This window comes from Nannospalax galili, unplaced genomic scaffold (assembly GCF_000622305.1).
Source record: "Nannospalax galili isolate Female #2095 unplaced genomic scaffold, S.galili_v1.0 scaffold77, whole genome shotgun sequence".
NCBI lineage: Eukaryota > Metazoa > Chordata > Mammalia > Rodentia > Spalacidae > Nannospalax > Nannospalax galili.
This window is the reverse complement of record NW_008341457.1, coordinates 1775743-1802535: the sequence shown is the minus strand read 5'-3', so window position 1 is coordinate 1802535 and position 26793 is coordinate 1775743. Positions and strand designations below refer to the sequence as shown.

Below are 26793 nucleotides of genomic sequence, written 5' to 3'. Positions count from 1 at the left end.
TGGTGTTATTGCTGTCATTTGGGTTCAGTGTTGAAAATCATCCATGGGTGACCCTCATGGGACTAGGCAACCCCAAGCTGCACCCACAAGGCCTGGCTTCGGGGGGTGTGAATTGTGTTCCAGAATCACAGTGAAAACATGAGTCAGGTGTTACCAGTAGCCTGGGAGGGGGAACTGTTAATCCCTGTCCCCAAGGTCACCATCCAAGGTCAGGTGTCTCCAAATTCTCTGAGTGCTAGAGACTCAGGGTAGGTAGGTGCTCTGAACTCCGAGCACCCGGAAAAAGAACCATCAGCTGCTCTCAAGACTCCCCTGCATCCCAGTGTCCCCTCCCTCTTCTCCATCTTCCCCACATTCAAGGTGACAATTCTTGCCTGGGCTGACTCCCTTCCTCCCCTCCCACCTCCTGGAGTCCCCACAATCCCCGCCTACTCCCATCACCAGGAGTCAAAGCTAATTGCTATTCCTGACATGGGCTGTCTTTCAAATATTTATACCGCAGACCCCACTGTTAACCCCGCAGAGGAGCCGGGCCTGTGAGGAGCTGTTGGCAGCGCCGATGCCCTGGCTGCTGAAGGCAAAACAGGACAATTACCCTGGGGGCCCTGGGGACGCGCCTGGTGGCTGATAGGAGCCTGAGGGGGAGGGGGACTGTGCCGATGGGCTTCAGTTGCAACTGGATGCTTTGCTATCTGAACCTGGTCTCCCCAACCTCAAACTCTCAGTAAGGGGCCTGGGCTTATTGGCAGAGTGCTTGTGAGTGGAGTGCTTATAGCTCAGTGGGCAAAGCACTTGCCTGGCATGTACAAGGCCCTGGGCTCAATTCCCAACACCACATAAACAAGGTGCAAGTTGTCATCCCAGCACTCAGGAGGTGTAGGCAAGAGGGTCTGGGGTTCAGGGTCATCCTGGGCTACCAGCAAGTTAGCCTGCCTGGGCTACTTGGGACCTTGTCTCAAAATACTGTTTTTAGAACCTTGGTAGTGACTCCCAGCATTCCTTCCTGAGCCAGCTGAGGAAACTGAGGCATGAGCTGTGGGCATTGCTCCATGGACCTGTCTCCCACAGGGGGACACCTCTGACTTGTGCCTTCCCCCCTTCAGTGTCCCTTGGGGCCTGGAGAACAGAGGCCCAGTGTCCACTTCCTGGACACCCCACTCTTCAGTTATTTAGGGGGCACCAGAACCAGCCACACCCCTGTCCAATTGAGGAAAGAAAAAATAAATTGACCTGCCCTTCCTTTCCCTCCATCACCCCCCAAACTGCACTTGGTTCCTTGCAAACAGAGCCACCGGGATAGGAGGGACACCCCTTCACTTCTGTCCCTGACCCTCCCCTTTTCCACCAGAAGCCACAAAGCGACAGATGTCACTGTGACCCGGACAGGCCCAGATAGCGTCCCTCTGACCCCAGCCAGCTGCCCCGCCCCGCCCCCACAGGAGGGAGGAGCCTCCTGACGGGGGTCGGGGAGGATCCCCCGCGTCCCCCCATCACCTCCCAGCTGCGACCCTTTGTGATGGAGCCCTGGAACTGTCCACCAGTTTCCACCTTGTCCCCAACCTCAAGGACGTTTGTCCTTTCCTCGTAGTGGTGGCTCAGTCGTCCGGGTCCCGTCGCCCCAGCTCCTGCTCCGCCCGCGCGCACGTCTCGCTGTCAGCCGCAGTCCGCGACCGTCTCCCGCGCATCTCCGGGTCGGAGCACAGCTGTCACCCGGGACACCCGGAGCTCGGATTTCCCTCCTCCTCCCCAGAGAAGCCGAAGGTCTGTCACCCGCGGGGGCGGGCGACAGGGGGACCTCGGGGACCCTGGGAACAAGGGGTCCCCATCCCGGGGTCCCTGGCAGTCGCGGCACAGGAGCCAGATAGGGTTACCAGGAGGTTTCCCTTTGTGAGGTGTCGGCTGGTGGGAGCAGGTTGGGGATCCCAGGAAGATTTAGGGATGGGAGAAGCGTTAGGGGTCGAACTTAGGTTGAGGGATCAAACCCGGATTCGGAATCAAACTTGATTTAGGGGTTGATCCCCGTTTAGCCTTTGGGGCTGAGTTTAGGGCTCAAACCTGGTTTAGAGATTGAACCCGGATTAAGGGTTGAACTTGGTTTGGCGCTCAAACCAAGTTTAGAGATCGCACCCTATTTATGGATAGAGACCGAGTTTGGGGCTCACACTGGGATTATAAATCAAAACTAGTGCAGGGTCACCCAACCCAGCAGGTCACCCTTGCGATCTTTGGGAGTTCAGCCAGTTTAGCTGAGGACCTGAGGATGGGCTGTGCATCGCCTCAAACGTGGATCCCAACTAGGGGATCTTGGAGCTGCCCCCAGAAAATGTGGTGGGCCCTGCAGTGCCGAGGAGGACCCCTGTTGCCACTGGATTCCCCGAGGTGACCTGGGGACCCAACACCTGCTGTCCCCTCCCCTCTTCACCCACCCTCTGCTCCCTCCCTTACCTACTCTGAGCTCCTCTTCCTCCTTCCCTTCCTCCTCCCCTGCATCTCCTCTTCCTCCCCTCCTCCTCCTCCATCTCCTCCTGCTCCATCTCCTCCTCCTCTTCCTCTTCCTCCTCCCCTCCTCCTCCATCTCCTCCTGCTCCTGCTCCCCCCCCCCATCTCCACCTCTCCCTCTCCCCACAGGCTGGCTGCAGACCTGGGGATTTCTACCTTGTCTGACACTAGCCTGTTTGGAGGTGACACGCCCAGATGGCCAGGTGGCTCCGGGACTACCTGAACTTCGGTGGCCGGCGCCCCCCTCCACAGCCACCCACCCCCGACTACAGGGAGAGTGACATTCTGCGAGCCTACCGGGAGCAGAGGGACCTGGACTTTGAGGACCCCTATGAGGACACAGATGGCCACCTGGAGCCGGATCCCACCAGACCTGGGGACACCAAGTACAACTCTCCCAAACACCGACTGATCAAAGTGGAAGCAGCTGACATGGCCAGAGCCAAGGCGTTGCTGGGCAGCCCTGAGGAGGAGGTGAGTGGCCAGGGACTCTGGGGTCCTGGGTGCTGAGGGTCAGGGGAGCCCACTCCACAAGTGATGTCAGGACTTCTGGGGGCATCAGCTGCTCCATCTCCTTGACCTGGGGATGGGAGACCACAGCCAGCTGATCCCTACCCCATGTCCTCTCCTCAGACCTTCCCTTTCCAAATCCTGGCCAGTGGTTGGACTCCCTAGGACATATCCAGCTTCCTATGAAGCTCTGCCTGGCCTGGAATGATCAGCCCATTTCACACACAGGAAGACCAGAAGGGAAAAAATGTGTTTTCATGGGCACAGGGTCTTTTCACAGGAGAAATTTTGTTTAGCTTTTGATTTGTTTGAGACAAGGTCAGTCTCATGTAGCTCAGGCTGGCCACAAAGTCTCATATAGTCTAGGATGACCTTGAACTACAGATACTTCTGCCTCAACTTCCTGAGTCCTGGGATAACTGGTGTGTGCCACTATACCTGGTTTATGTGATGTTGGGGATGAAGCCAGGAAATTCTCTAGGTGAGCAGTCTACCAACTGAGCTACAAGCACTGCCTACTGAGCTACAAGCACTCTAACAACTAAGCCTCAACCATTTTGTTTTGTTTTTTAATTTTGGCTTTTGGATTTTTTTCTTTTTTTGGAGACAGTTTCTCTATGTAGCCCAAGCTAGCCCTTGTGAGTCTCATGTTCCTGAACTCTCCGCAGTGAGAGTGACCACAGAGAAATTTAAAGAGAGTGACCACAGGCAATGATTGAAAGCCTAAGGAATCCCAGCACTTGGGAGGCAGAGGCAGGGGATCTCTGTGAGATGGAGGCCAGCCTGGTTTACATAGCAAGTTCCAGGCCAGCCTGGGCTACAGGGAGACCCTGTCTCAAAAACAGAAAGGAAGGAAGGAAGGGAGGGAGGGAGGGAGGGAGGGAGGAAGGAAGGAAGGGAGGAAGGGAGGAAGGGAGGAAGGAAGGGACAGGGAGGGAGGGAGGGAAAGAGGAGGGAATGGGGGAGAGAACTATGGAAAAGCCTAGTGTGGTGGCCTGGGCCTCTAATCCCAGCACTGGGGCAGGAGGATTCCTGGGCCTCCCTGGCCAGCCAACCTGCAGAAATGTGAACTGGCCCAGAGAGGGTCAGCAGGAAGTGCAACATCATGTAGCAGGGGTGCCCAGAGGCTTCTCCCCTAAACTTAGACCCTTTTCTCTTTCATTCCCTTACCAGCCTGAAGTAGACACTGAGTATTCAGACCCTTTTGATGCTCAACCTCATCTGCCAGTCCCAGATGGCGGGTACATGGAGCCCTATGACGCCCAGAGGGTCCTAAGTGGTGAGTGTGCAGGGCTGGGGGCAGCAGAGCTGGTTCTATGTGAGAGAGGTGACCTGTGTCCTCACCCCCCACGCAGAACTGCCCAGCAGGACTGCCCAACTCTACGACACTCCCTATGAGGAGCAGCACCCAGAGATTGAGGACAGACCCTCTTCTGGACAGAGGCCTCGGCAGAGCCGGCTCCCCTTGGAAGATGAACGGCCAGCCGATGAATATGACCAGCCTTGGGAGTGGAAGAAGGACCACATCTCCAAAGCTTTTGCAGGTACTAACAGGCCCTGGCCTCCCTCTTCCCACTGATAGAGGTAGGTTGGTGGGTCATTGTCACTGAAGTGTGAGTGGCTGACAGCTATCATGTCTCTCCCCTCAACCCCCGCTACCCTCCCCCCAGCAGACCTGCCTTCCTGGACAGGTCTTTGGAGTGACCCAAACTTAGGTCATTCTGTGTAGAACTGGCTTTTGGGGGGGGTTACTTATTTATTTACTTTGGTCTTTTTGAGCCAGATGTCCCTGTAGTCCCAGCTGGTCTAGAATTCACTGTGTAGACCAGGCTGGCCTTGAACTCACAGAGATCCACCTGTCTGCCTCCCCATTGCTGGGACTAAAGGCACGCACGACCATGCCCAGCTAAAGATATGGCTTTGATGCCCACACCAAGCCACTTTATCTTTTGGAGCCTTGGGAAATGGCTGTCATCATAGGACCAACCCAACAGGATGATTGTAGATTGAATACTGGAACTCACTCAGTGGTACAGGAGCTATTGTTTATTGAGGGTAATCAGTGTTAGGAACTGTCAGGCAGGTAGACTTGGGGGTCAGAAAATTTCTAGCTTGGATGATTCTCCAAACCTCAGTTTTGTAAAATAGGGAGACAGTAAGACCAGCTTAAAGAATGTAACTCAGGTCAGGAAGAGATGGGAAAATATAACTTGGTCCTGGAAAGTTTCATTATATTTACATTTTATTACATTCGTGTGTGTGTGTGTGTGTGTGTGTGTGTGTGTGTGTGTGTCATGGTGGGTGTCTGGAGGTCAGAGGACAATTTGCTGGAGTCAGCTCTCTCCTTCCACCATGTGAGTCTGGGGTTTGAACTTCAAGTCATCAGACTTGGCAGCAAGCTGCGTCCTCTCGCTTCCCGCAGTTCTATGACTTGGAAGGATCTGGGGTTGGGATACCAGAAGGGAGTTGGAGACCAGAGACCCCCAATTACAAACTTTCGGTTCCCACTAGTCACATCTGGTTTATGGTAGAGACATGGCCCCACCCCCGCAGGGCACACTGGACTCCACCCTTTCTATTCTGATCCCCTCAGTACAGTTTGATGGTCCTGACTGGGAACGGACCCCAGGCTCCACCAAGGAGCCCCGGAGACCCCAACCTGCGGAGCGTGTGGACACGACCCTGCCCCTAGAGAAGCAGCCGTGAGTGGAGACTGGAGGGAGGATGGCCACAGGAGCCCCCATAGCTGTCCAGAGCTTTTTAGAATAGGGTCTTCCCGTAGCCCCAACTGGCCTCCATCTCACGGGGTCTGCCTGCCTCTCTGCCTCCTGAGCGGGTTAAAGGTGCGCCACCGCGGCAGCCCACTCTTTGATTCAGCTCTGTCATTCCCCACCCGTCACTACCCTAGGGCGTCAGGCTGTACCCCTGGGGTCCTGACCTCGGCCCTTTGGGTGTGTGACCTCAGGGACCCCTCCGCACACAGGTGGTTTCATGGCCCCCTGAACCGGGCAGAGGCTGAGAACCGTCTCTCCCTCTGCAAAGAAGGCAGCTACCTGGTGCGACTAAGTGAGACCTGTCCGCAGGATGCCACCCTATCCCTCAGGTGAGACCTGCCACCAGTTAGCCCTGGAGTTGGGAACTGCTTGGCCAGTGGGTGGAGATTGAGGGCCAAGGACGAAACTTCTGGAAGATCAGGCTTCATGATTCCAAAAGGAAGTGAGTCTCCTGTAATCAGAAGTAACCAAGAAGATAGAATGGGGGCTAGAGACCCAGCTCAGCAGTTAAGAGCACTGGCTGCTCTTACAGAGGCCCTGGGTTCAGTTCCCAGCACCCACATGGTGGCTCACAGCCACCTGTAACTGCAGTTCCAGGGGATCCCTCTTCTGGCCTCCATAGGTATGTGTGCACTCCCACAGACACAGATATATACGAAGTTAAGTAAAGAATAAAACCAGGCGTGGTGGCCCACAGCTTTAATCCCAACACTTGGGAGGCAGAGGCAGGTGAATATAAGTTTGAGACCATCCTGTGCTACATAGTTCCAGGCCAGTTCGGGCTACATAGGCAGACTCTGTCATAAAACAAACAAAAATTTTTTTTGGTCTTTTTAAGCTGTAGCCCCAGCTGGCCTGGAGCTTGCTACATAGACCAAGCTGATCTTGAACTCCCAGAGACCCACCTGCCTCTGCCTCCAAGCGCTGGTATTAAAGGTGTGCGTCACCATGCCCGGCTAAACAATTTTTTTTTTTTGTCTTATTGAGACAGGTTCTTCCTGTAGCCCCAGCTGGCCTGGAACTCGCTATGTAGACCAGGCTGGCCTCAAACTCACAGAAATCCGCTTACCTCTGCCTCCTGAGTGCTGGGACTATAGGTGTGTTCTACCATGCTTGGCACAAAAATATTTTGAATCACATTTGTTTGTTAATTTAGTGTGTGCATGTGTGTGTGCGTGTGTGTGTGTGTGTGTGTGTGTGTGTGTGTGTCTGGTCACCAAGGCAGTCAGGGGACAATTTATGGGAATCTGTTCTCTCCTTCCACTATGTGGATCTCAGGGATTGAACATGTGTTGTCAGGCTTGGCAGCAGGCCTCTTTACCCACTGAGCCCTCTTACAGGCTCAGAATTTGGCTTTAAATGGGAAAGAAACCCTCCAGAGCTGGTCCTGCAGAAAGGTGCCTGATCAGGCTTCAACCAGTGTAGGTGACTTCTGTAAAGGACAAGTGTGTCAGATGTATGTGTTCCTGGAGGCCTAGGGCCCACTCTGCACCCTGTAGGGAGGTGGCTTTGGGGGGGGATAGAGAGTTGAGTGCATCTGAGGGATTTGGGTCCCCTCTGCCTCGTGCACAGGAGCAGCCAGGGGATCCTGCATCTGAAGTTCACGAGGACTCGAGAAAATGAAGTGGTATTGGGCCAACACAGCGGGCCCTTCCCCAGCGTACCCGAGCTGGTCCTGCACTACAGTGCCCGCCCACTGCCCGTGCAGGGCGCTGAGCACCTGGCTCTGCTCTATCCAGTCATCAACACCCAGAATTCCTGATGAGCCAGTGCCCTGCGGACCCAGCACACAGGCTGCTAACCGGGAAAGGGAACAAGGAGGACCCAGGGACATACAGGCTCCCTTCACCCATTTTTAATGCCCTACATGGGTTCTAGGACCCATGGGTCAAGGCCTGTATCCCTTGGCCAGATTATAAAAAACAAAACAAAACAAAAAAAACAAAGTCATTGTCTGGCTCAGTGTAAGGAGCTTGCATTCAAGACTGACAACCTGAGTTCAAGCCCTGGGACCCACATGGTAGAAGGCAAGAACCCATTCTCACAAGTTGTCCTCTGATCTCCACACACATAAACCAATAAATGCAATAAAAAGTTTTATAAAACCCTCATTGTTTCTCTGTGCTGTGTTTTGGGGCTGCAGGGAACAGGGTCCCTGCATAATGTGAGAGGCTAGGTGACCCATAGGACATTACTGAGTTCCTAGAGCCATCTGTAGACACCAAAAACCTGGGGGACTGAAGAGAGACTGAGGCCCCACAGAAAAACAGAGCTGTCCCCAGGTCCTCATCTCAGGGACTGAGTTGAGATTGGGAATGTTGGCCATAGCTAGGAGAGTGGACCAGAGGCTGTGCTGTAGACTCAAGGGAGATGTGTCACACAGCCTCACTGGCATAATGGGGTGGCTCTGGACATCTCTGGGGCAGTGGGACCCACAAATAACCTAACCATTGTTTACAGCCCCCTGTAGAAGGCCTCAGTCTCTAAGTTCCTTCCTTGAGGAGCCCTTATTGAGGGTGTGCATGGGAGCACAGGCCTGTGAGCCCAGCTACTGGGCAGGCACAGGTATAGGGATTGTCAGTTCTAAGCAAGCCTGGGTAATTCTGTGAGAACTTGTCTCAAAATAAAAAGGGGGGAGGGGGACAAAGGCTGGGGGTGTGGCTCAGAGTAGAGTGACAGTCTAGAATCCCCAGTGAGGGGCTGGGGGCGTGGCTCAGGGTAGAGTGACAGTCTAGAATCCCCAGTGAGGGGCTGGGGGCGTGGCTCAGGATAGAGCGACAGCCTAGAGTCCCCCCAAAGAGGGGCTGGGGGCGTGGCTCAGGGTAGAGTGACAGCCTAGAATCCCCACTGAGGGGCTGGGGGCGTGGCTCAGGGAAGAGTGACATCCTAGAATCCCCAGTGAGGGGCTGGGGGCGTGGCTCAGGGTAGAATGACAGCCCAGAGTCCCCAGTGAGGGGCTGGGAGTGTGGCTAGGGGTAGAGTGACAGCCTAGAGTCCCCACTGAGGGGCTGGGGGCGTGGCTCAGGGTAGAGTGACATCCTAGAATCCCCAGTGAGGGGCTGGGGGCGTGGCTCGGGGTAGAGTGACAGCCTAGAGTCCCCAGGGAGGAACTGGGGGCGTGGCTCAGAAGTAGAGCCCTGGCATAGCACAGATGAGTCCCTGGGTTCCATTGTCAGTACTAAAAAGAAAACCATCTCTGTGAGTTCAAGGCCAGCCTGGTCTACATAGTGACTTCCGGGACAGCTAGGGCTACAGGGAGACCTGTCTCAAAAAGGCCAAAAAGAAAAGAAAACCAAACAGCCTTTATCCGTTGCCTTATGTCTCAGTCTTGCCTGACAGAAGGCTTCTCCTGTTAGACACAGTGACATCCTCACGTATGTAGTTTTTGTCCAGATCCACTTTGGGTCTCCAGGGGTGTTCAGGGCCTTCTCACATGCAATACCCTTCTGGCCTGAGCCTACCTATTGGGGCCTGAGTGAGGAGATACACTGGAGGCAGAGATGGGGTGGTCAGGCCTGGGCCTGGGGCTGGGTTGGGGACTGGATGCTGCTGGCAGGGTGCAGGCTGAGGGAAGGAGGTAGAATACACCCTCTGGGCTCTCTGATCTTCCGTGGCTTCGTCCAGCACCTTCCCAGGTGCAGGCCAGGACTCAGAGCTATGCGGGGTATCTCGGGGCCGGTACAGGATGTTGGAGTAGAAGGGGTTTCCTAGGGGAAGATGACATAGATCAAAGGTGATGATCATCCAAGAGAGGCTAGTGCTGGGGGCTGTAGTGATGGCTCAGTGGTTAAGAGCACTGGCTGCTCTTGCAGAGGACCTGGGTTCAGTTCCCTGCACACACATACATGGTGGCTAACAACTACCCATAACTCCAGTTCCAGGGGACCTGACACCCTCTGCTGTCCTCCGCGGGTTTTACATGCACATAGTGCACAGAGAGACACACTCATACACATACAATAAAAATAAATAAATAAATAAATAAATAAATAAATAAATAAATAGTAATAAATAATAACTAAGAGAGGCTTGGGGCCAGCTTCCCATGTCCCCCTTTCCCCACTATGCAGCCCACCCACTAGGTGCCCTTTGCAGCTCCTACAGTTTCTGCATCAGCCACCAGGGGGCAATAGGACCCACCACACACCAAGCTATACTCAGCATCCACTGGACCCCATCATAGCAGGTGCACTCACCTGAGTTCTCCTGTCTGCATCTCTTGCGAACACAAAGCCCAGCGCCCAACGCCACCAAGGCCACCACCACACCCCCTGTCACCAGCAGCACCCACAGGAGCCCTGGGTGGGAGGAGAAAAGGGATGGTCTGAGGGGGAGGGGCAACTAGGGTAGGACAGGTGGGGGAGGGGAGGGGCTTACCTAAAGGGATGGAAGTCTCTGGCAGCAGGGGGCCACCTGCACAGAAGGGAGTTCTGTCACAGAGGGGTTGGCACCTTGGGACCCCTCACCCTGCAGCCCCTCTCCTTCCTGTCACAGTCTGGTTGGTGGCACCTGCCAGGGTCACTGAGTTCAGCCAGGTGTCCACCTGGAACCTCAGTATTCTATACCTTGACTAACCATAGCTGCCTGGTTGGGTTATTGGTGGGCGGCAACTGAAACTAGGAATTCACAGCAGGAAACCCTCCCATCTCCTCATAAGCTCCTCTCTCCTCCCTGTGACCACCATTCCCCGCCTCTCACTGGGGAATTCCAGGCTGTGACTCCACTCCTGGGTCATGTCCCTAGCCCATCACTGGGAGATTCTAGGCTGTCACCCTACCCCTAAGCCAAAGCCTGTGATTTGGTACTAGCATGTTAAAAATAATCTCTCTAGAAGCCGGGCATTGTGGCACACACCTTTAATCCCAGCACTTGGGAGGCAGAGGCAGGCAGATCTCTGTGAGTTTGAGGCCAGTCTGATCTACCACAGTGAGTTCCAGGACAGCTGTGGCTTCAGGGAGACCCTGTCTCAAACACACACACACACACACACACACACACACACGCACACACACATATATATATTCACTCTAAATTCACTCTGCCAAGCCAGGGAAGCACTCTCAGCTATATTTTGACAGAAAAGACAGGCCCTAGGTCATTCAGCCAATGAACATGGCTGGGGCCGGATTCCAGGTCGGTATAATTGAGTAGAACCCCAATTGAATCACATAGCCTGTGATTAAGGAGTACAAAGCGTCCCCAGTCTCCCGCCTTGCAGGCTCAGAGGGTGGCAGAGGTCCTAGGAGGCTGCCAAGGCACCGTAGGGGGTGACGAGCCAGCTGGTTGCAGCTGCGCGGATGCCGGCTCTCCCTTCTCCCCTGCTGCGGCCCACGGCAGTCTGCGGCCCCAGAGAATTGCTAATTGGCCCTTCCTGGAGGACAGGATGGGGACACGCCACATAGCCATGACACAGCTCCCTTGATGTAGCCACGTGCCCCTCACCAGCTGGGATGATGGAGCCAGGTGCACCATCCCGGCAGATGGGAGCTGGGCATGTGACAGCGGCTGGAAGGCTCCAGTGAGACAAGAGAAGCAGGCTGGGGACTCGTTCCCCCAGGTCCTGACGTGACAGAAGCAGCCAGGCTGAACAAGGGTTTTCGTTGTTGTTTTATTTTGTTGGTGCTTGGTTATTGTTGGTGTTTTTTGTTTTGTTTTTGAGGTAGGTCTCCCGGTAGCCCCAGCTGACTTGGAACTCTATTTATAGCCCAAGCTGGCCTCAAACTTACTATATATAGGCCTCAATCTCACAGAGATTCACCTACCTTGGCTTCCCAAGTGCTGGGATTAAAGGCGTGTGCCACCATGTCTTGCCCTTATGAACAATTTTATATTCATCTAGAATCTGTGATTCAGGAATCTAAGATTCTAGAATCTTCCTCATTCCCCCCACATCCTCCCATCTCATACCTGTTTGTACCAGCAGCTTTGTCCCATTGCCCTTGGCCTCCTTCCAGATGGGGATCTCCAGGATGGCCTGGCACACGTAGTTGCTGCTGTCGTTGAGTCTCACATGGTCCAGGTGGAGGGTGACGTTCCCTGATGGCCACCAGGACAACTGTGCATGTAGCTCACATTTCGGGGAGCTCTGGTTGACTTTGGTGAGCAACACCATGCAGACAGACTTGCTGTCCTTGGTCCACTCTACCCGGAGCCGTTCCCAGGCCTGGCTGCATGTCACCTGGCAGTCCAGGGCCACCTTGCTACCCTGTGTCACCCGCAGAGATGGAGGCCACTGTTGCACACTAAGGGTCATGGCTTTCCACGGGTCTGGGGACAGGACTGGCGGCTGTGATGATGTGAGCTGTGTGTCAACCAACACTAGCAAGTCTGCAGAAAGGGCTTGAAAATTAAGAAAAATGTAGGAGCCACAGAGACAGCTCAGTCAGTGAAGGATTAACTGGGCAAGTGTGAAGACCCGAGTTTAAATTCCCAGAACCCATGTAATAAAGCTGGACATGGTGGCTCACTGCAGTGTCCCCAGCCCTGGAGAGGCAGAGACAGGAGGATCCCTGAGACTCACTTGCCAGAAAGCCCAGCTGAATCACGGAGCTCCAGGTCAATGAGAGACCCGGTCTCAGAATATAAGATGGGGATCCATTAAGGGAGACACTAACTTGACCTCTGGCCGCCACACACGCAAAAGATTTTTTTAGGGGCTGGAGAGACACTCAGTGATTAAAAGCACTGGCTTCTCTTGCAGAGGACCTGAGTTCAGTTCTCAGCACCCACATGGCAGCTAACAACCGTCCTTAACTTCAGTTCCAGGGGATCCAACGTCCCCCTCTGTCCTCCACAGGCACTGCATGCATGGGTGCCAAAGCCAGGGCTGGGAGCTAGATACAGCAGCACACATTTGTCATCCCAGCCCTCAGGAGGCTGAGGCAGGAAGATTTCAAGTTCCAGGCTAGCCTGTGCTACAAGGAAAGATCCTGTCTCAAATGAAAAATAAAAAGAAGACTGTGGGGACCAGAGATGTCAGGGTTCAGCGTCCAGATAGGCTGATGTGTAGGTTGTGTCCAAATTCTGTGCTGGGGGACCCTCTAAAGACACTTCTTGGGTCCTCTAAACATCCCTTAAAGGGCCTGAGCATCCAGAAGACCAGACTGAAGTTCAGAATGGCTCTGATGAAGAGGTCTGCGGCCTGAATTGGGCATGGACAGGAGGAGGCGGGTACACAGGGCAGGGAGTCTCCCAGTACTCACCCAAGATCTGCAGAAGGAAGATGGACAGCCATCCAAGGGACCCCATCCCTGACCCATCAGGCCCCAGGCTGTCCCTGTAGTACCCTGTCACCTCAGCCCCCCTCCACTCCACAGACTTCCTGCCAATGTGTCCACCCCCTTTCCACTGAGGTGACCCTGGGGGCGGGGAAGGGAGACAGCAGACACACATCCTGTGTGTGGGGAAGGGAGTCTGGTTCCTGCCACCCCGTGCCTAAGTTTCCCCCTAAAGTGTTCTATATCCCAATGGGCATGTGCATCTATGAGCACAGGGACTGGGTCCCTGGGAGTAGGAATCCTTCTAGAAGATTCTGCATGAATATATAGGACTCACAGGGGGCCAGGCAGAAGAGCAATGACAGACATTGGGGACAGTAGATGGTAAAGTCTGAGTGGTAGATTAAAATTGGGGGACTGGGACTGTGGCTCAGTGGGCAGAGTGCTGGCCTGGTATACAGGAAGCCCTGGCCCTGGCCCCAGCACAGCATAAACAGGTGTACTGAATGCTTGTCATTTTCAGCCTCCGGAGGTGGATGCAGGAGGATCATAAGTTCCAGGTCATCTTCAGCTACCCTGGGAGTTCAAAGCCAGCCTGGGCTACGTAGAACATATCAAAATGAATAAACAAACCTGGACCCCACCTGAATTATTGTGGCCCCAACAGTTTTCTTCCTTACAGTTCTGGGTACAGAACCCCGGCCTTGAGACTCCCTCAGAGGCTGACAAATATTTGCTCACAATGAGCCCACACCCCAGTCATGTGAGTAGAGCTTTGTGGTGACTTTGGGGTTTGTTCTGGTGTGAGTTCTTTGACTCTGCCTCTCCAAGGCCTGGGGCAACATTTAGGGGTGCAGCTGAGGGCTTCCGGAGGTTCTGGGGTTGCAACCCCAGGCCTCCACTTCCTTACTCGCTGCAGGACTTTAAATGGCTTAGTGTTCAGAGTCCCACACCCAACTACGAAGTGACCTCCTTTGTCACGGGGACCAAAGAACACCCGCCATGCTTCAGGAAACTGTTCTGAACCTCAAGGGCCCCCGCGGTGGCGCCTTCCTCCCCAGAGACAACCCAACTTCCCAGCCTTTATTCCAGCCCCTAAGCTGGAAACAATGTTTTTTTTTTTAAAAAAAAAAAGAAAAACAGGATAGACTAAGCCCTACCAGGTTGACACCTGAGAAGGAGCAGACCATAAGGAACATTATTAGCTCCTGGGTTTGTCTGGCGAGGTGGCGCAGGTCTTTAATCCCAGCCCTTGGCGGAGCAGAGGCAGGTGGGTCTCTGAGTTTGAGGCCAGCCTGGCCTAGATAGCAAGACCCTGTCTCAGAAAACAAAGCAACAATCACAACAACAAATCCTGGGCTGGTAGAGAGGATTCTGGAAGGAGATACAGCCTGGTCCTTTGTTGGATGTGTAGGAGTTTGCAACGAGTGAGCATTTTGCTGAAAGCTGGTTGATTATAAGAGCAGTAAAATATAAGTCTGTGATTGTGTTGGGTGGGCGGCTTGGACGGCTGAGTAGCCAAGGGGGTTGGTGTGGGCGTAAAGAAGGGACGGTCCCCAGGGCACGGCAGCCCGCCTTCCACCTCCAGGCTCTCTGCAGCTGGGTCATCTCTCCCACTAACAACCTGGTGAGCACCAGGCTCTTAGAAGGCAGAAACGCAGGACTACATTTCCCAGGAAACCCGGGGAACGTGCGCATGCGCAGTTATGTCACTGATGGAGCATTGACCGGGGGCGCGGCGGCGGCGGCAGGGCTGGCTCGGCGGGCTAATTGGCTGCCGGCACTGGAGACTCGAGGGTTTGAAGAAGGAGCCGAGGAGGGTTCCCAGGCCGGGCCGGGGTGACCTAGGGCCGCAGCTATGGAAGATCAGAGGGTAGGACCCGGGTGGGATGCGCCGGGAGAGATGCAAGGTGCTGGGGAGGGATGCAGGGTGAGCGGGGAGGAGACCAGGTGATGCCGCAGCGCCCCTCCCCCCTCACTGCACCGGTCCCCGCCTGCATCGGGGCTTCTTATTTACCACGCAACCCCCAGCCCCCAGCACCTAGCACCCCCATTATTTTATCCCCTTCTGAGGCCCCCACCTCACCCCATATTCCAAGCCCAGTCCGGACCCCGTCACTTCTCACTTAACATGATCCAGCCCTACCCAGCAGGTCACCTCCACCAGCTTCCCAATGCCCACCCCATCACCATCCCTACCCCCCCAGAAAAGGAGTTCCCGCCCCAACCCCCTGGCCTGGGTGGGAACGAGGGCCACACACTCGGCCTCCTTCCAGAGTTTTCTGGTTCCTACTGGGTTCCTCCCATCCCTGTCTTCCACAAGACCTGTGTTTCTTCTGGGCTAATTTTGTACCCCAGGGCCCAGGTGAGCTCCATTCACTTCCCAATCTGGCTTATCTCAGCCTCTCCAACCTAACCCAGGAGAAGTGTGTATCTCCATATAGCCCCTTTCCCAGGCTAGCCCTTTTGGGCTCTGGGACTTGCTTTGCCCAGGCTGGCCCCTCACTGCAGCTTAAACCTTCAAGATGTAGGTACAGGCTGGGGAGTGTTAGTGGTGCACACCTATCATCCCAGTACTTGGAAGGCAGAGGCAGGAGGATCTCTGTGAGTTCAGGACTAGCCTGGTCTACAGTAGAGAGTTACAAGATAGCCAGGGCTGGAGGGAGGCCCTGTCTCAAAAACACCACAAAAACAACCAAGCAAAGCGTTACAAAGAGGGCTAGGTGGGCAAAGTGGTTGTTGTGCAGACATGAGGACATGAGTTTGAATCTCCAGCACTCATATAAAAAGCCAGGTGCAGCTGCACATGCATGGAGCCCCAGCTCTAGGGAGGAGGACAGGAAGATCCTGGGGCTCACTGGCCAGGCAGTAAAGCTGATTCAGTCAGAGACCCTGCCTCAAAAAAACAGAGTGGAGAGTCAGGCATGGTGGCACATAGCTTGAACCCCAGCATTTGAAAGGCAGAGGCATGCCGATCTCTGTGAGATAGCCTGGGCTACATAGTGAGTTCCAGGCCAGCTGGGGCTACAGGGAGACCCTATCTTAAAAAACCAAAAATGAAATCAAGTGGAGAATGATTGATGAAGATACCCAGTGTCAGTTGGGTGGTGCTGGGCTGGGTGGTTCTGGGTTACCCTGTTGAGGCACATCCTTTGCTTCTGTTGGATCAGGAGGCTCTTCGAAAGATCATTACCACTCTGGCCGTAAAGAACGAAGAAATCCAATCTTTTATCTACTCCTTGAAGCAGATGTTACTGAATGTAGAGGTGAGCCTGATAAGCACCTGCTGAAGACGTGGGTGGAGGGGTGGCAGGAGAGAGGCCAGGGAGGCACCTACCTTGCGCTTATAGGAGGATGAGCCTGGCTGTTTACTGTCTGTTGGGACTTAGTTTGCCCATCTGCATGGGCCATGCTGGCCTTTTCTTTGTTAAGATTGTAGCCCCGGCTGGCCTGGAACTCACTATGTAGACCAGGCTGGCCTCCATCTCACAGAGATCCACCTGCATGGGCCTCTTGAGTGCTGGGATTCAAGGCATGTGCCCCCTTGTCTGGCCTTTTCTCACTCAGGCAAATTCAACCAAAGTTCAGGAGGACCTGGAAGCGGAGTTCCAGTCCCTGACATCTGTGCTGGAAGAGCTGAAGGAAGGGATGCTGATGAAGATAAAACAGGACCGAGCCAGTCGCACCTACGAGCTGCAAGTATGTGGCCACACATCCATCAGAGCCCAGCTGCCGCCATCTCCTTCCAAAGTCCATGGCTCTCTCGGGCCTCTCAATGCTTCACATAAATAAATAAATAAATAAATAAATAAATAAATTTATTTATTTATTATTTTATTTATTGGTCTTTTTGAGACAGAGTTTACCTGTAGCCCCAGCTGACCTGGAACTCACTATGTAGACCAGGCTGGCCTTGAACTCACAGAGATCCACCTGCCTCTGCCTCCCGAGTGCTGGGATTAAAGGTGTGCGCCACCACGCCCAGCTTATTATTTATTTTTATTGTATGTGTATGAGTGTGTCTGTATGTGGGACTAAGTGCACCACATACATGCAATACCCAAAAAGGCCAGAAGAGGGTGGCGGATCCTCTGGAATTGGCCCTACAGTTGTTAGCTGCCATGTGGGTGCTGAGAACTGAACCTGGGTGCTCCACAAGAGCAGCCAGTGCTCTTAACCACTGAGCTGTCTTTCCAGCCCCTCAGCACAATTTCTTAATATCCTAGAGTCTCACCCACAGTGATCATAGAATCCAGGGATTCATGTGTGGTTTTGGGCAAATGGGGTTCATTTATTTATGTATTTATTTATTTTTTAATATTTTATTTATTATTTTTATTTTATGTGATGAGTGTGTTGCCTGCATGTGTGTAAGTGCACCCCTGTCGTGCAGTACCCTCAGAGGTCAGAAGGTGTCAGATTCCCCAAGGACTGGAGTTAGGATGGTTGTTAGCCACCGTGTGGGTGCTGGGAATCGAATCTGTGTCCTCTGCAAGAGTAGTCAGTGCTTTTAACTGTTGAGCCATCTCTCCAGCTCCAACAAATGGGGTTTTAAAGAAAACACTGTGGGTGATTCTGTTGGGTTCTGAGTCAGGCGCAGCCTGTCCAGGCATGCAAGACTCCTGTCTCTCCTCCCAACCGGGGGTCCCCCAGGATGGCAGAGCTCTGGGTGGGTTTGTGGCAGCAGAGGGAACCGTCTGACCCTGCCGCCATGCTGATGACTGGCACACTATTCACAGAACCAGCTAGCTGCTTGCACTCGGGCCCTGGAGAGCTCCGAGGAACTGCTGGAGACCGCCAACCAGACCCTGCAGGCTGCTGACAGAGAAGACTTCCCTCAGGTGGGGTCATAGAATATACCCACAGGGTCCCCACATCAAGCTTACTTTGCCCAGGGAAGCTTGAATTTTACTGTTTATTTATTTTTTTAAATTTTTGTGTGGGGAGAGGTGCGTGCGTATCTGGGCTGGTCTCCCTCCTTGTGGGTCCCAGCTGGGAATGAACTTAGGTCATCAATTTTGCCTTTATCCACTAAGCCATCTCACTGGCCCATGAGTAACTTTCATAAGTATAGGGGCCCCATGCAATATTTAACATAAATATGTTTCCAAAATTGTTCAGTAAGGGGCTGGGCCTGGGGCTGGGACTGGGACTTACGTGAGCAGAGCACTTGTGGCTGTGAGCAGAACACTTGCCTAGCCTGCATGAGACCCGGGGTTCATACCCAGCATCACATAAACCACCCATGGTGGTGCACACCTGTCATCCCAGTAGTCAGGAGGCTGAGGCAGGAGGGTCTGGAGTTGAAGGCTATCTGCAGCTACATAATGAGTTACAACCCAGCCTGAACTATGTAAGATCCTGTCTCAAAAAGAAATATGAAGATTGCTCAGTGAATAAATATTTTGGTATAATTCGTGGCACCCAGTGGTTAGGTTATGGTGTCAAATATTTCATGGAACAGGCTTTTACCCTATCAGTCATTATTTTTTCCAAGATGTCCATTAACCTGGTCATTCTATATTTTGGTTTGTTAAATGTGCCAACTTGGGTTAGCAAGATAGCTCACTGAGTAAAGGGGCTTGCAGCCAATCTTGATGACTTGAGTTCCATCCCCAGGACCCACATGATGGAAGGAGAGAACCGATTCCCTCAAGTTGTCCTCTGAACTCCACCCAGGCATACATTAAATGTAATTCTAAAACTTAAAAATAAGTAAGTGTGCCTACTGTGTGCCCTAGGCACCCGGCCTGGGTTGGGTTGGGGCTGTCCTAATCTTTCTGCACGCATAGAAGGGGTTAGTTCACAGTCTCAGCCACTATGCCTCAGTTTCCTGCCTGCATTGTGGCCTTTGGGTCTGGGTGACACAAGTCTCTGATTTCTGCTCTGTCTTCTCCCTAGGCCGCCAAGCAAATCAAAGATGGGTAAGATGGGAGGCCAGGCCCTTACCCAGTGTCCTGCCCATGGTGTGAAGGTGGGGACACGGGACAGGGGTCCCCCTCGTTCCTCAGTCATCCCAGCTTAGTGTCCCCCATGGGACCGCTGCCATTGGAGTGCTCCTCCCCCTCCCTGCAGAGTGACCATGGCCCCCGCCTTCCGGCTGTCACTCAAAGCCAAAGTCAGCGACAACATGAGTCACCTGATGGTGGACTTCGCCCAGGAAAGGCGGATACTACAAGCTCTCAAGTTCCTGCCTGGTGAGCTGGGGTTCCCTGGGGGGGCCAGGTCAGCACCTGGGAGATAGGGCCTTGGGGGAGCCAAGAGCCCCACTCACACGGGTGGATCCGTGGACGAGCCCCGCCCAGACAGGGCGGAGCCCCGTGACTGACATTGCTGTGGGTGGAGCCTAAGTTCAGCCCCGCCCACACGTGGGGAAGGAGCTATGCCTGGGGGCGGAGTCACCAGAGCCCTGCCCAGGGTGCAGTAGAGGCCTGGGAAACTGCCCCCCTATGATTCTAGGGCACCCCACTTTCTATGGAGCTTTAAGGAGGATCACAGTGGGGTGGAATCTCCCAAAAAGGCACACCCTTTCTTGGTAAAATATTCTGGAAAGTTCGGCTCTGGCTGGTCTAATTATTTATTTTTTTTCCACAATGAATGTCAATTTTAATTATAAAACAAGAGTATGAACAAAGCATTTTAAAACGATCTTGCCAGGCCGGCGTGGTTGTCCGTGCCTGTAGTCCCAGCACTTGGGAGGCAGAGGCAGGCGGATCTTTGTGAGTTCAAGGACATAGTGAGTTCCAGGACAGCTGGGGCTATAGGGAGACCCTGCTTCAAAAAGACAAAAAAAAAAAAAAAAAAATCTTGCAGGGTGGGGTGGTGCACGCCTTTAATCCCAGCACTCAGGAGGCAGAGGCAGGCAGATCTCTGTGAGTTCAAGGCCAGCCTGGTCTACGTAGTGAGTTCCAGGACAGCTGGGGCTTCAGGGAGACCCTGTCTCAAAAAGACCAAAAAAATAAATAAATAAAAACAGTCATTTGGCAACTCATCATTGAAGAAACAAATCTCACCTAAAACTTTAATTTTATGAAAAATTGAAGTTGGATATTTTGTTTATTATGGGATTTAAAACATGTTTAAAAAGAACCTGGCAATAAAACCAGTTCTATCCTGAAGTAACTGTGTATGAAACAACATAAAATCCTTTAACTGAATAGACAGGAGTGACCTAATCATCACTGAACAAATATGGAGACGTGGCAGAGGCCTGGGATGGCAGGAGAGGGGGTGGGGGTGGGGTGGGGGGTTAGCAAGGGCAAAGCCCTGCAGGTGAAGGGTGTGGCTTTACCTGAACCAGAGTCACTTATGTTAGTGGGGCTGGTGGTAAAGTCACAGAGGCAAGAATAATCTAAAAACAAATTACATTCTTAAAAAAGTCATGACCGTTAACAGAAAAGAAGGAGATCCTTTCTTCAGCTAAACTACTTTACTTGGGTACGTGCGTGAAGTTCTGGGCTTCCTGCCAGGTCACACACAGACAGTTGCAGGGCAGGCAGGGTCCTAAAAACTCTTGTACTGATGTCTGCATAGCATTTAAAACCCTCTTTTTATTAAAAATAATAACAATAAAATAAACAGATATATAGTAAAGTTCACAGATGGGATTCTCTGTAAAATAAAGTGTTCATTGATTAGCATCATACACTGAGTAGAACACAACCTGTTTTACATGTTTCTGTACTATACACAGATCACCAGGAGGCAACCTGGCTCTGACCTGGCTGGTCTTATTTTAAAAATAATAACAATAAAATAAACAGATATATAGTAAAGTTCACAGATAGGATTCTCTGTAAAATAAAGTGTTCATTGATTAGCATCATACACTGAGTAGAACACAACCTGTTTTACATGTTTCTGTACTATACACAGATCACCAGGAGGCAACCTGGCTCTGACCTGGCTGGTCTTATTTTGAGAAGGCCCTAAGAGCCATCCCCCATCAGTGGCCCGCCAGGACACCCTACCCCTTGCCCTGGGCGCCTATCTTGTACTAGACAGAGCTGCCCCCCCAGCCTCTGACCCCCTCCCTGCTGTCCCCTCAGTGCCCAGTGCCCCTGTCATCGACCTGGCTGAGTCCCTGGTGGCAGATAACTGTGTGACCCTGGTGTGGCGCATGCCCAAGGAGGACAGGAAGATTGACCACTACGTGCTGGAGTACCGCAGGACCAACTTCGAGGGCCCGCCCCGCCTCAAGGAGGACCAGCCCTGGATGGTGGTCGAGGGCATCCGGCACACCGAGCACACCTTGACAGGTGGGGAGCACAGATGAGCATCTGGGGAAGAAATGCAGGCGGATGGGCACACAATGCTGTGACAGCTGAGGGAGCACTCCTTGGCAGGCAGGGAGCACTATGGGGCAGGTGAGGGAGCTCTCCCTGGCACTTGAGGGAGCTTTATGGGACAAGTGAGAGAGCACCGTGGCACATGTGAGGGAGCACTCCTGAGTGAATGAGCGAACACAAATGAGCAACTGGGGGAGCACACACAGGCAGGTGGGGAACGCATAGTGACAGCCAAGGGAGCACTCCTGGGCAGATGAGGGAGCGCTGAGGGGCAGGTGAGGGAGCAGTCCAAAGCAGGTCAGGGTGTACTCCCAGGCAGGCAGGGGAACATTTCTGAGTGAATGAGGAAGCACAGATGAGCAGCTGGGGAGCACGCGCAGGCAGGTGGGAAATAGAAACTGATAGCAGAAGGACCGATCCTTGACACGTGAAGGAGCACTACAAGGAAAGTAGGGAGTACTTATGGACAAGTGAGGGAGCACTCCCTGACAGGAGAAAAAGAACTTTTAGAAAAGTGGGCAAGCACCATGGGGCGGGTGAGAGAACGCTCATGTGCAGGTGGGGGAGCACAGCCTGGCAGGGAAAGGAGCACTCTCCAGAAGTCAAGGTTGGACTCCCCTTGTGGCACCATTTTGTTTTCAGGCAACCTGGGCCTGTTGATGCTAAGAGTTCCCCACAGCTCCAGGAGTCTGAGAGCAGGCTGGTGGGATCAGCACAGGACTCTCCACAGATTGGCTGGGGGTATTGGAGGTGGGTCTCACTGAACCTGGGACTCACTATCCAGCTGTCTGGCCAGCAAGTCTCAGGGAACCCTGTCTCTGCCTCCCTGGGGTCACAGGTGTGCAGAACCATGCCCAGCTTGCTCCAGGGAACCGCAAACCATCTTGACCCCTGGTGCTGGGTTCAAGGGCACCCCTTCAAGTATCCAGAGATTTCCTGGGCAAGTATAAGAAACAGAAAAGTCGAGGGTGTGGTTGGCATGCCTTGAATGCCACACTCAGGAGGCAGAGGCAGGGGGAACTCTGTGAGATTGAGGCCAGCCTGGGCTACATAGCCAATCCAGGCCAGGGAGACAATGTCAAGAGGGGAGGGGAAAGTAAAAGTCTGAAGGAATCCCCCCTCTGCTGGTGGGAGGTGGATCACAGATGGGAATAATTTGGGGGCTCTAATGCATTCACAAAGCCACTCTGAGCCAGGGAAACCCTAACTTTCCTCCACTCACTCCCTTAATCCCAGGCTGTAGTCAGCCTGCTAGTTATCTGTAATTAGCATGGATGGTTAATAATGAGCATGCTAATTAGCAGGGGAGCATCCATCCACCAGCCCAGAGCCCCAGAACTTACTGGCTTCTCCCCTGAACAGCTATCCAAATACACACACCCCTTTTTATGGAGTCCCAGAACCCTCCCTCCAGGCCTTCTCTCTGGTTTGGTTTTGTTGTGACTTTTAATCGGGGGTAATTACAAGATACACAAGAAGTTGCATGAAACCTAAATATCTCCTGAGGGCTCTTGTCCTCCTAACCTACCCTTGTTCAAAGTTTATCTAATAACTGTACAAATGGACAGGGACTGTAGCTCCATGGGTGGACTGCTTGTAGCTCAGTAGGCAGAGCTCTTGTAACTCAATACAGTGCCTGTAGCTCAGTGGGTACAGTGCTCACGGAGCACGCATGAAACCCTGGGTTCCATCCCCAGCACCTCATAAACCAGATGTGATGGTTCACAGCTGTCACCCCAGCACTCAGGAGGCAGGGGGATCAGGAGTTCAAGGTCATCCTGGGCTACATAGAGAACCTGTCTCAAAAAAAGCCCAGGGTCCAGCAATATGGCTCAGTGGGTAAAGGCACTTGCTGCTAAGCCCGATGACCTGAGTTTTATCACCCAGGAGATACTGGGTGAGAACTGACTCCCGCAAGCTGTCCTCTGACTCCCACATGCGCGCGCACGCGCACACACACACACACATAAATAAATAAATAGCCAGGCATGGTTGGCGCACGCCTTTCATCCCAGCACAAGAGGCAGAGGCAGGCGGATCTCTGGGAATTCAAGGCCAGCCTGGTCTACATCGTGAGTTCCAGGCCAGCTGGGGCTACAGGGAGACCCTGTCTCAAAAAGAAAAAAAAAAAAATAAAAAAATAAATAAATAGTAAATGCTATTAAAAACAAAACAGAATCCTGGATGAGTGGGAACTCTGTGGGTCTGACATACTCTCTTCTCACCTAGGTCTCAAATTTGATATGAAATACATGAACTTCCGGGTGAAAGCGTGTAACAAGGCAGTGGCAGGTGAATTCTCTGAGCCAGTGACCTTAGAGACACCAGGTGACTGTCTCCCACCCCTCCCTGTCCTTGACTCCATATCCTCTCAACCCCCTCTTTGGACCTTGGGACCCTATTTGTCATAAGAATCTTGTAATCAGGGTGACTGACTCTTGTTGCCCTGGCTGCCAGGAAGCTCACACCTCAGTCTTTCACTAATTCTCTTAACCTGAATGGTGGTATCTTCCTGCTTTTGTGTTTTGTTTCTGAGGGTGATTCCATAATACCTAGACAGATTTTATTTTATTTGTGTGGTTTTGTGGGTGTATATGGTGTGTGTGGGAATATGTGAATGCATGTGGACACCATCAACACTGGATGTTTTTCAGGCACCAAACTATACCTTGTCTTTGTTTTTGTTTGTATGTTTGAGACCTGGTCTGGAATTTGCTATGTAGCCCAGGGTGGCCTGGATCACACAGAGATCCTCCTGTCTCTGCATCCCAATTGCTGGGATTAAAGCCCTGCCACACTAGTTTCAGAAAATCTTTTATGTCCGGGCATGGTGGTGTACGCCTTTAGTCCTAGCACTTGGGAGGCAGGGGCAGGCAGAGCTCTGTGAGTTCAAGGGCAGCCTGGTCTACATAGTGAGTTCCAGGATAGCTGGGGCTACAGGGAGACCCTGCCTCAAGAAGACAAAAAAAAAATCTTTTATTAGATTTTTGGAAAAAGGCGGGGGGGTGGTCTTGCTAGGTAGCCCAGGCTAGACCTCATAATCTTCCTACTTCAGCTTCATGAGTGCTGGGCCTGCAAGCATAGATGGATGCCTCTGTCTCTCTCTCCCTCCTTATTTCTGTCCTTTCCTCTCCCTCCCTCAACAGCTATGTCCTCTACAGAATATGAGTCACAAAACCAGCTTGCACAGTTGCCCAGTCTCCCACAGCGACACTATAGTAGTCCTCCTGGGAAGTCCCTCCGCTGTCTAGCCTACTTCCATCCTGCTGTAGCTCTTCCTCTTCAGTGGCCAATCCACAGCAGAACCTTGGGGCAGAGAGATTCACTTGAAAATGTCTATTTGGGCAGCAGACCCTTGACTCTCATCTCTCTGGCCCATGTTTGGCTCCTCCCCCATCTCGTGTCTCCCTCTGTCCTCTGGTCTGTCCATCTCTCTGTGTCGCTTTGGGTTTTCCCATCTCTGTGACTCCTCCACCCCCCATCTGCCTTGCCCCAGCGTTCATGTTCCGCCTGGACGGGTCCACATCTCACCAGAACCTGCGGGTGGAAGGCCTATCCGTGGAGTGGGACGCCATGGGTGGGAAGATCCAGGATGTCAAGACCCGGGAGAAAGAGGGCAAAGGCCGGACTGCGTCCCCTGTCAACTCCCCAGCCAGGTAGCCCGTGTCCTTCACCCCGAGGCTCATGTCCATACACATCTGCCCAGTGTGGTCAGGACTGGGTTGTGCAGGGGGACCTGGGAGAGCACTATACACCTTCCTTGTAGAGCTGGTGAGTGGGGGCAAGGGGAGATTTTTTTTTTGGACAGGGCTTTCCTGTAGCCCCAGCTGACCTGGAACTGGCTATGTAGTCTAAGCTGGCCTCAATCTTAGAGATCCACCTGCCTCTGCCTCCTGGGGTTAAAGGTGTGCACCACCACACTCTGCTGCAAGGGGAGATTTTGAACAGAGTTTTGATGGTTGAATAGGAGTTGTTGCAACTCAGTGGGTTATGTGTTTCCCACCGATGTGGCTGGGGGACAAGGGAGGTTGCCCTGGAGGAAGGGGGAGCCTGAGCCGAGCCTTCTTGCTGCCCACAGGGGGACTCCGTCTCCCAAGAGGATGCCCTCAAGTCGTGGGGGACGGGACCGCTTCACGGCTGAGTCCTATACTGTTCTGGGTAAGGATGGGAGAGGAAGGGACCAGGGTGAAGGCAGGACTGTGTGGGTGACCCCCATGGAGAGGCACACCCCAGGCTCCATCTGGTCCCGCTACCCATCCCCCTGCCTCAGGAGACACGCCTATCGATGGCGGGGAGCAGTACTGGGAGGTTCGCTTTGAGCCAGACAGCAAGGCCTTCGGCCTGGGTGTGGCATACCGCAGCCTGGGCCGCTTCGAGCAGCTGGGCAAGACAGCTGCATCCTGGTGCGTCCACATCAACAACTGGCTGCAGGTCAGCTTCACCGCCAAGCACGCCAACAAGGTCAAGGCGCTGGACAGCCCTGTGCCCGACTGCCTGGGTGTTCACTGTGACTTCCACCAAGGTGACCCCTCTCTGCCCATCCTCCTGGCCCCTTGCCTGTTCCTCACCCCATCGCTGACACCCAGGCCTCTACTGTCCACCCAGGTCTCCTGTCTTTCTACAACGCCCGCACCAGACAACTGCTGCACACGTTCAAGGCCAGGTTTACACAGCCTCTGCTGCCTGCCTTCACTGTGAGCTGGTTGGACATGGGGTGGATGGGAAGGTCAGACAGAGGGGGTGATGGGGTGGATAAATGGAAGGATGGACAGGATGGATGGATGGGGTGGACGGATAGACGGGGAACAGGATGGACATAGGGATGGATGGATGAGGTAGAGAGATGAACAGGGTGATGGAGTAGACAAGGTGGATGAACGGACAGGGTGGATGGGTGAATGAATGACTGGACAGAGTGGACAGATGGACAGGATAGACCAGTGGACAGGGGAACTCTGGGTGCTGTGGCTCCTGTCTGAGCCCTCCTGTCCCCCGCTGTCCCTAGGTGTGGTGTGGGAGTTTCCAGGTGACCACAGGCCTGCAGGTCCCCAGCTCCGTCCGTTGTCTGCAGAAGACAGGCAGCACCACCAGTAGTTCCAACACCAGCCTCACCTGACCAGCTGGGCTGATGTGTGGGGCAGAGGAACCTCTGCCAGGCCCCAGCCGGTTCAGCCCGATGTCTCCTCTTAATTTGCTGCTCGGAGCCTTAAATCTAAAAGGGAGGGTCCCCAAGTGGGAGCAGGCACAGGGTGCCCCCTCCCCACCTCACTTCGTAATAAACATAAAACACTGGCCAAGCTGCTTCACTGGTTCTTCAGGAGCCTAGGGTCATCCTGGGACCCCAGCTCTCTTAGCTGTGAAACAGGCTCTCATTGTAGGGACAAGTGACAGGTTTTCCAGCTTGGGGCTAACACCTACCAGGGGCCCCTCAACTCCCCAAACCTCAGAAGTCACACCAGGGGGATAGAGAGATGGCCCAGCAGTTAAGAGCACTGGCTGCTCTTG

The 26793-nt window shown here is 53.4% G+C and overlaps 3 protein-coding genes across 3 annotated transcripts; 2 read left to right on the top strand and 1 right to left on the bottom strand.

Moving 5' to 3' along the window:
- Positions 1-1333: 1333 nt before the first annotated feature.
- Positions 1334-7866, top strand: Shd (Src homology 2 domain containing transforming protein D). The gene is made up of 7 exons (XM_008836995.2): positions 1334-1761; positions 2629-2973; positions 4183-4288; positions 4365-4553; positions 5603-5711; positions 5993-6112; positions 7356-7866. Exons 2-7 carry the CDS (start codon positions 2695-2697, stop codon positions 7543-7545), a joined length of 993 nt encoding a protein of 330 aa, XP_008835217.1. The 5' UTR covers positions 1334-1761; positions 2629-2694; the 3' UTR covers positions 7546-7866.
- A 1040-nt stretch (positions 7867-8906) lies between these two features.
- Positions 8907-13031, bottom strand: Tmigd2 (transmembrane and immunoglobulin domain containing 2). The gene is made up of 6 exons (XM_008837249.1): positions 12986-13031; positions 11691-12050; positions 10161-10196; positions 9980-10081; positions 9245-9490; positions 8907-8920 (listed from the first exon to the last, which is right to left on the bottom strand). Exons 1-6 carry the CDS (start codon positions 13029-13031, stop codon positions 8907-8909), a joined length of 804 nt encoding a protein of 267 aa, XP_008835471.1.
- A 1692-nt stretch (positions 13032-14723) lies between these two features.
- Positions 14724-26585, top strand: Fsd1 (fibronectin type III and SPRY domain containing 1). Its single transcript, XM_008836993.2, has 13 exons — positions 14724-14873; positions 16171-16266; positions 16568-16699; positions 17740-17841; positions 18902-18924; positions 19076-19197; positions 21049-21258; positions 23518-23616; positions 24785-24944; positions 25367-25446; positions 25559-25810; positions 25894-25982; positions 26294-26585. Exons 1-13 carry the CDS (start codon positions 14859-14861, stop codon positions 26402-26404), a joined length of 1491 nt encoding a protein of 496 aa, XP_008835215.1. The 5' UTR covers positions 14724-14858; the 3' UTR covers positions 26405-26585.
- The last annotated feature ends 208 nt before the right edge of the window (positions 26586-26793 follow it).

Excerpts from the sequence above, each read along its gene's own strand:
- Tmigd2 (XM_008837249.1), bottom strand. The coding sequence starts at position 13,031 with ATGGGGTCCCTTGGATGGCTGTCCATCTTCCTTCTGCAGATCTTGG. Across the intron at positions 10,197-11,690 it reads AAAGCTGCTGGTACAAACAG|GTGGCCCCCTGCTGCCAGAG; the intron begins GTATGAGATGGG and ends CCTTCTGTGCAG. Across the intron at positions 9,491-9,979 it reads ATGCAGACAGGAGAACTCAG|GAAACCCCTTCTACTCCAAC; the intron begins GTGAGTGCACCT and ends ATCTTCCCCTAG.
- Shd (XM_008836995.2), top strand. The coding sequence starts at position 2,695 with ATGGCCAGGTGGCTCCGGGACTACCTGAACTTCGGTGGCCGGCGCCCC. Across the intron at positions 2,974-4,182 it reads TGGGCAGCCCTGAGGAGGAG|CCTGAAGTAGACACTGAGTA; the intron begins GTGAGTGGCCAG and ends TTCCCTTACCAG. Across the intron at positions 6,113-7,355 it reads GATGCCACCCTATCCCTCAG|GAGCAGCCAGGGGATCCTGC; the intron begins GTGAGACCTGCC and ends CCTCGTGCACAG.
- Fsd1 (XM_008836993.2), top strand. Across the intron at positions 16,700-17,739 it reads GTCGCACCTACGAGCTGCAA|AACCAGCTAGCTGCTTGCAC; the intron begins GTATGTGGCCAC and ends CACTATTCACAG. Across the intron at positions 25,447-25,558 it reads TGAGTCCTATACTGTTCTGG|GAGACACGCCTATCGATGGC; the intron begins GTAAGGATGGGA and ends CCCCTGCCTCAG.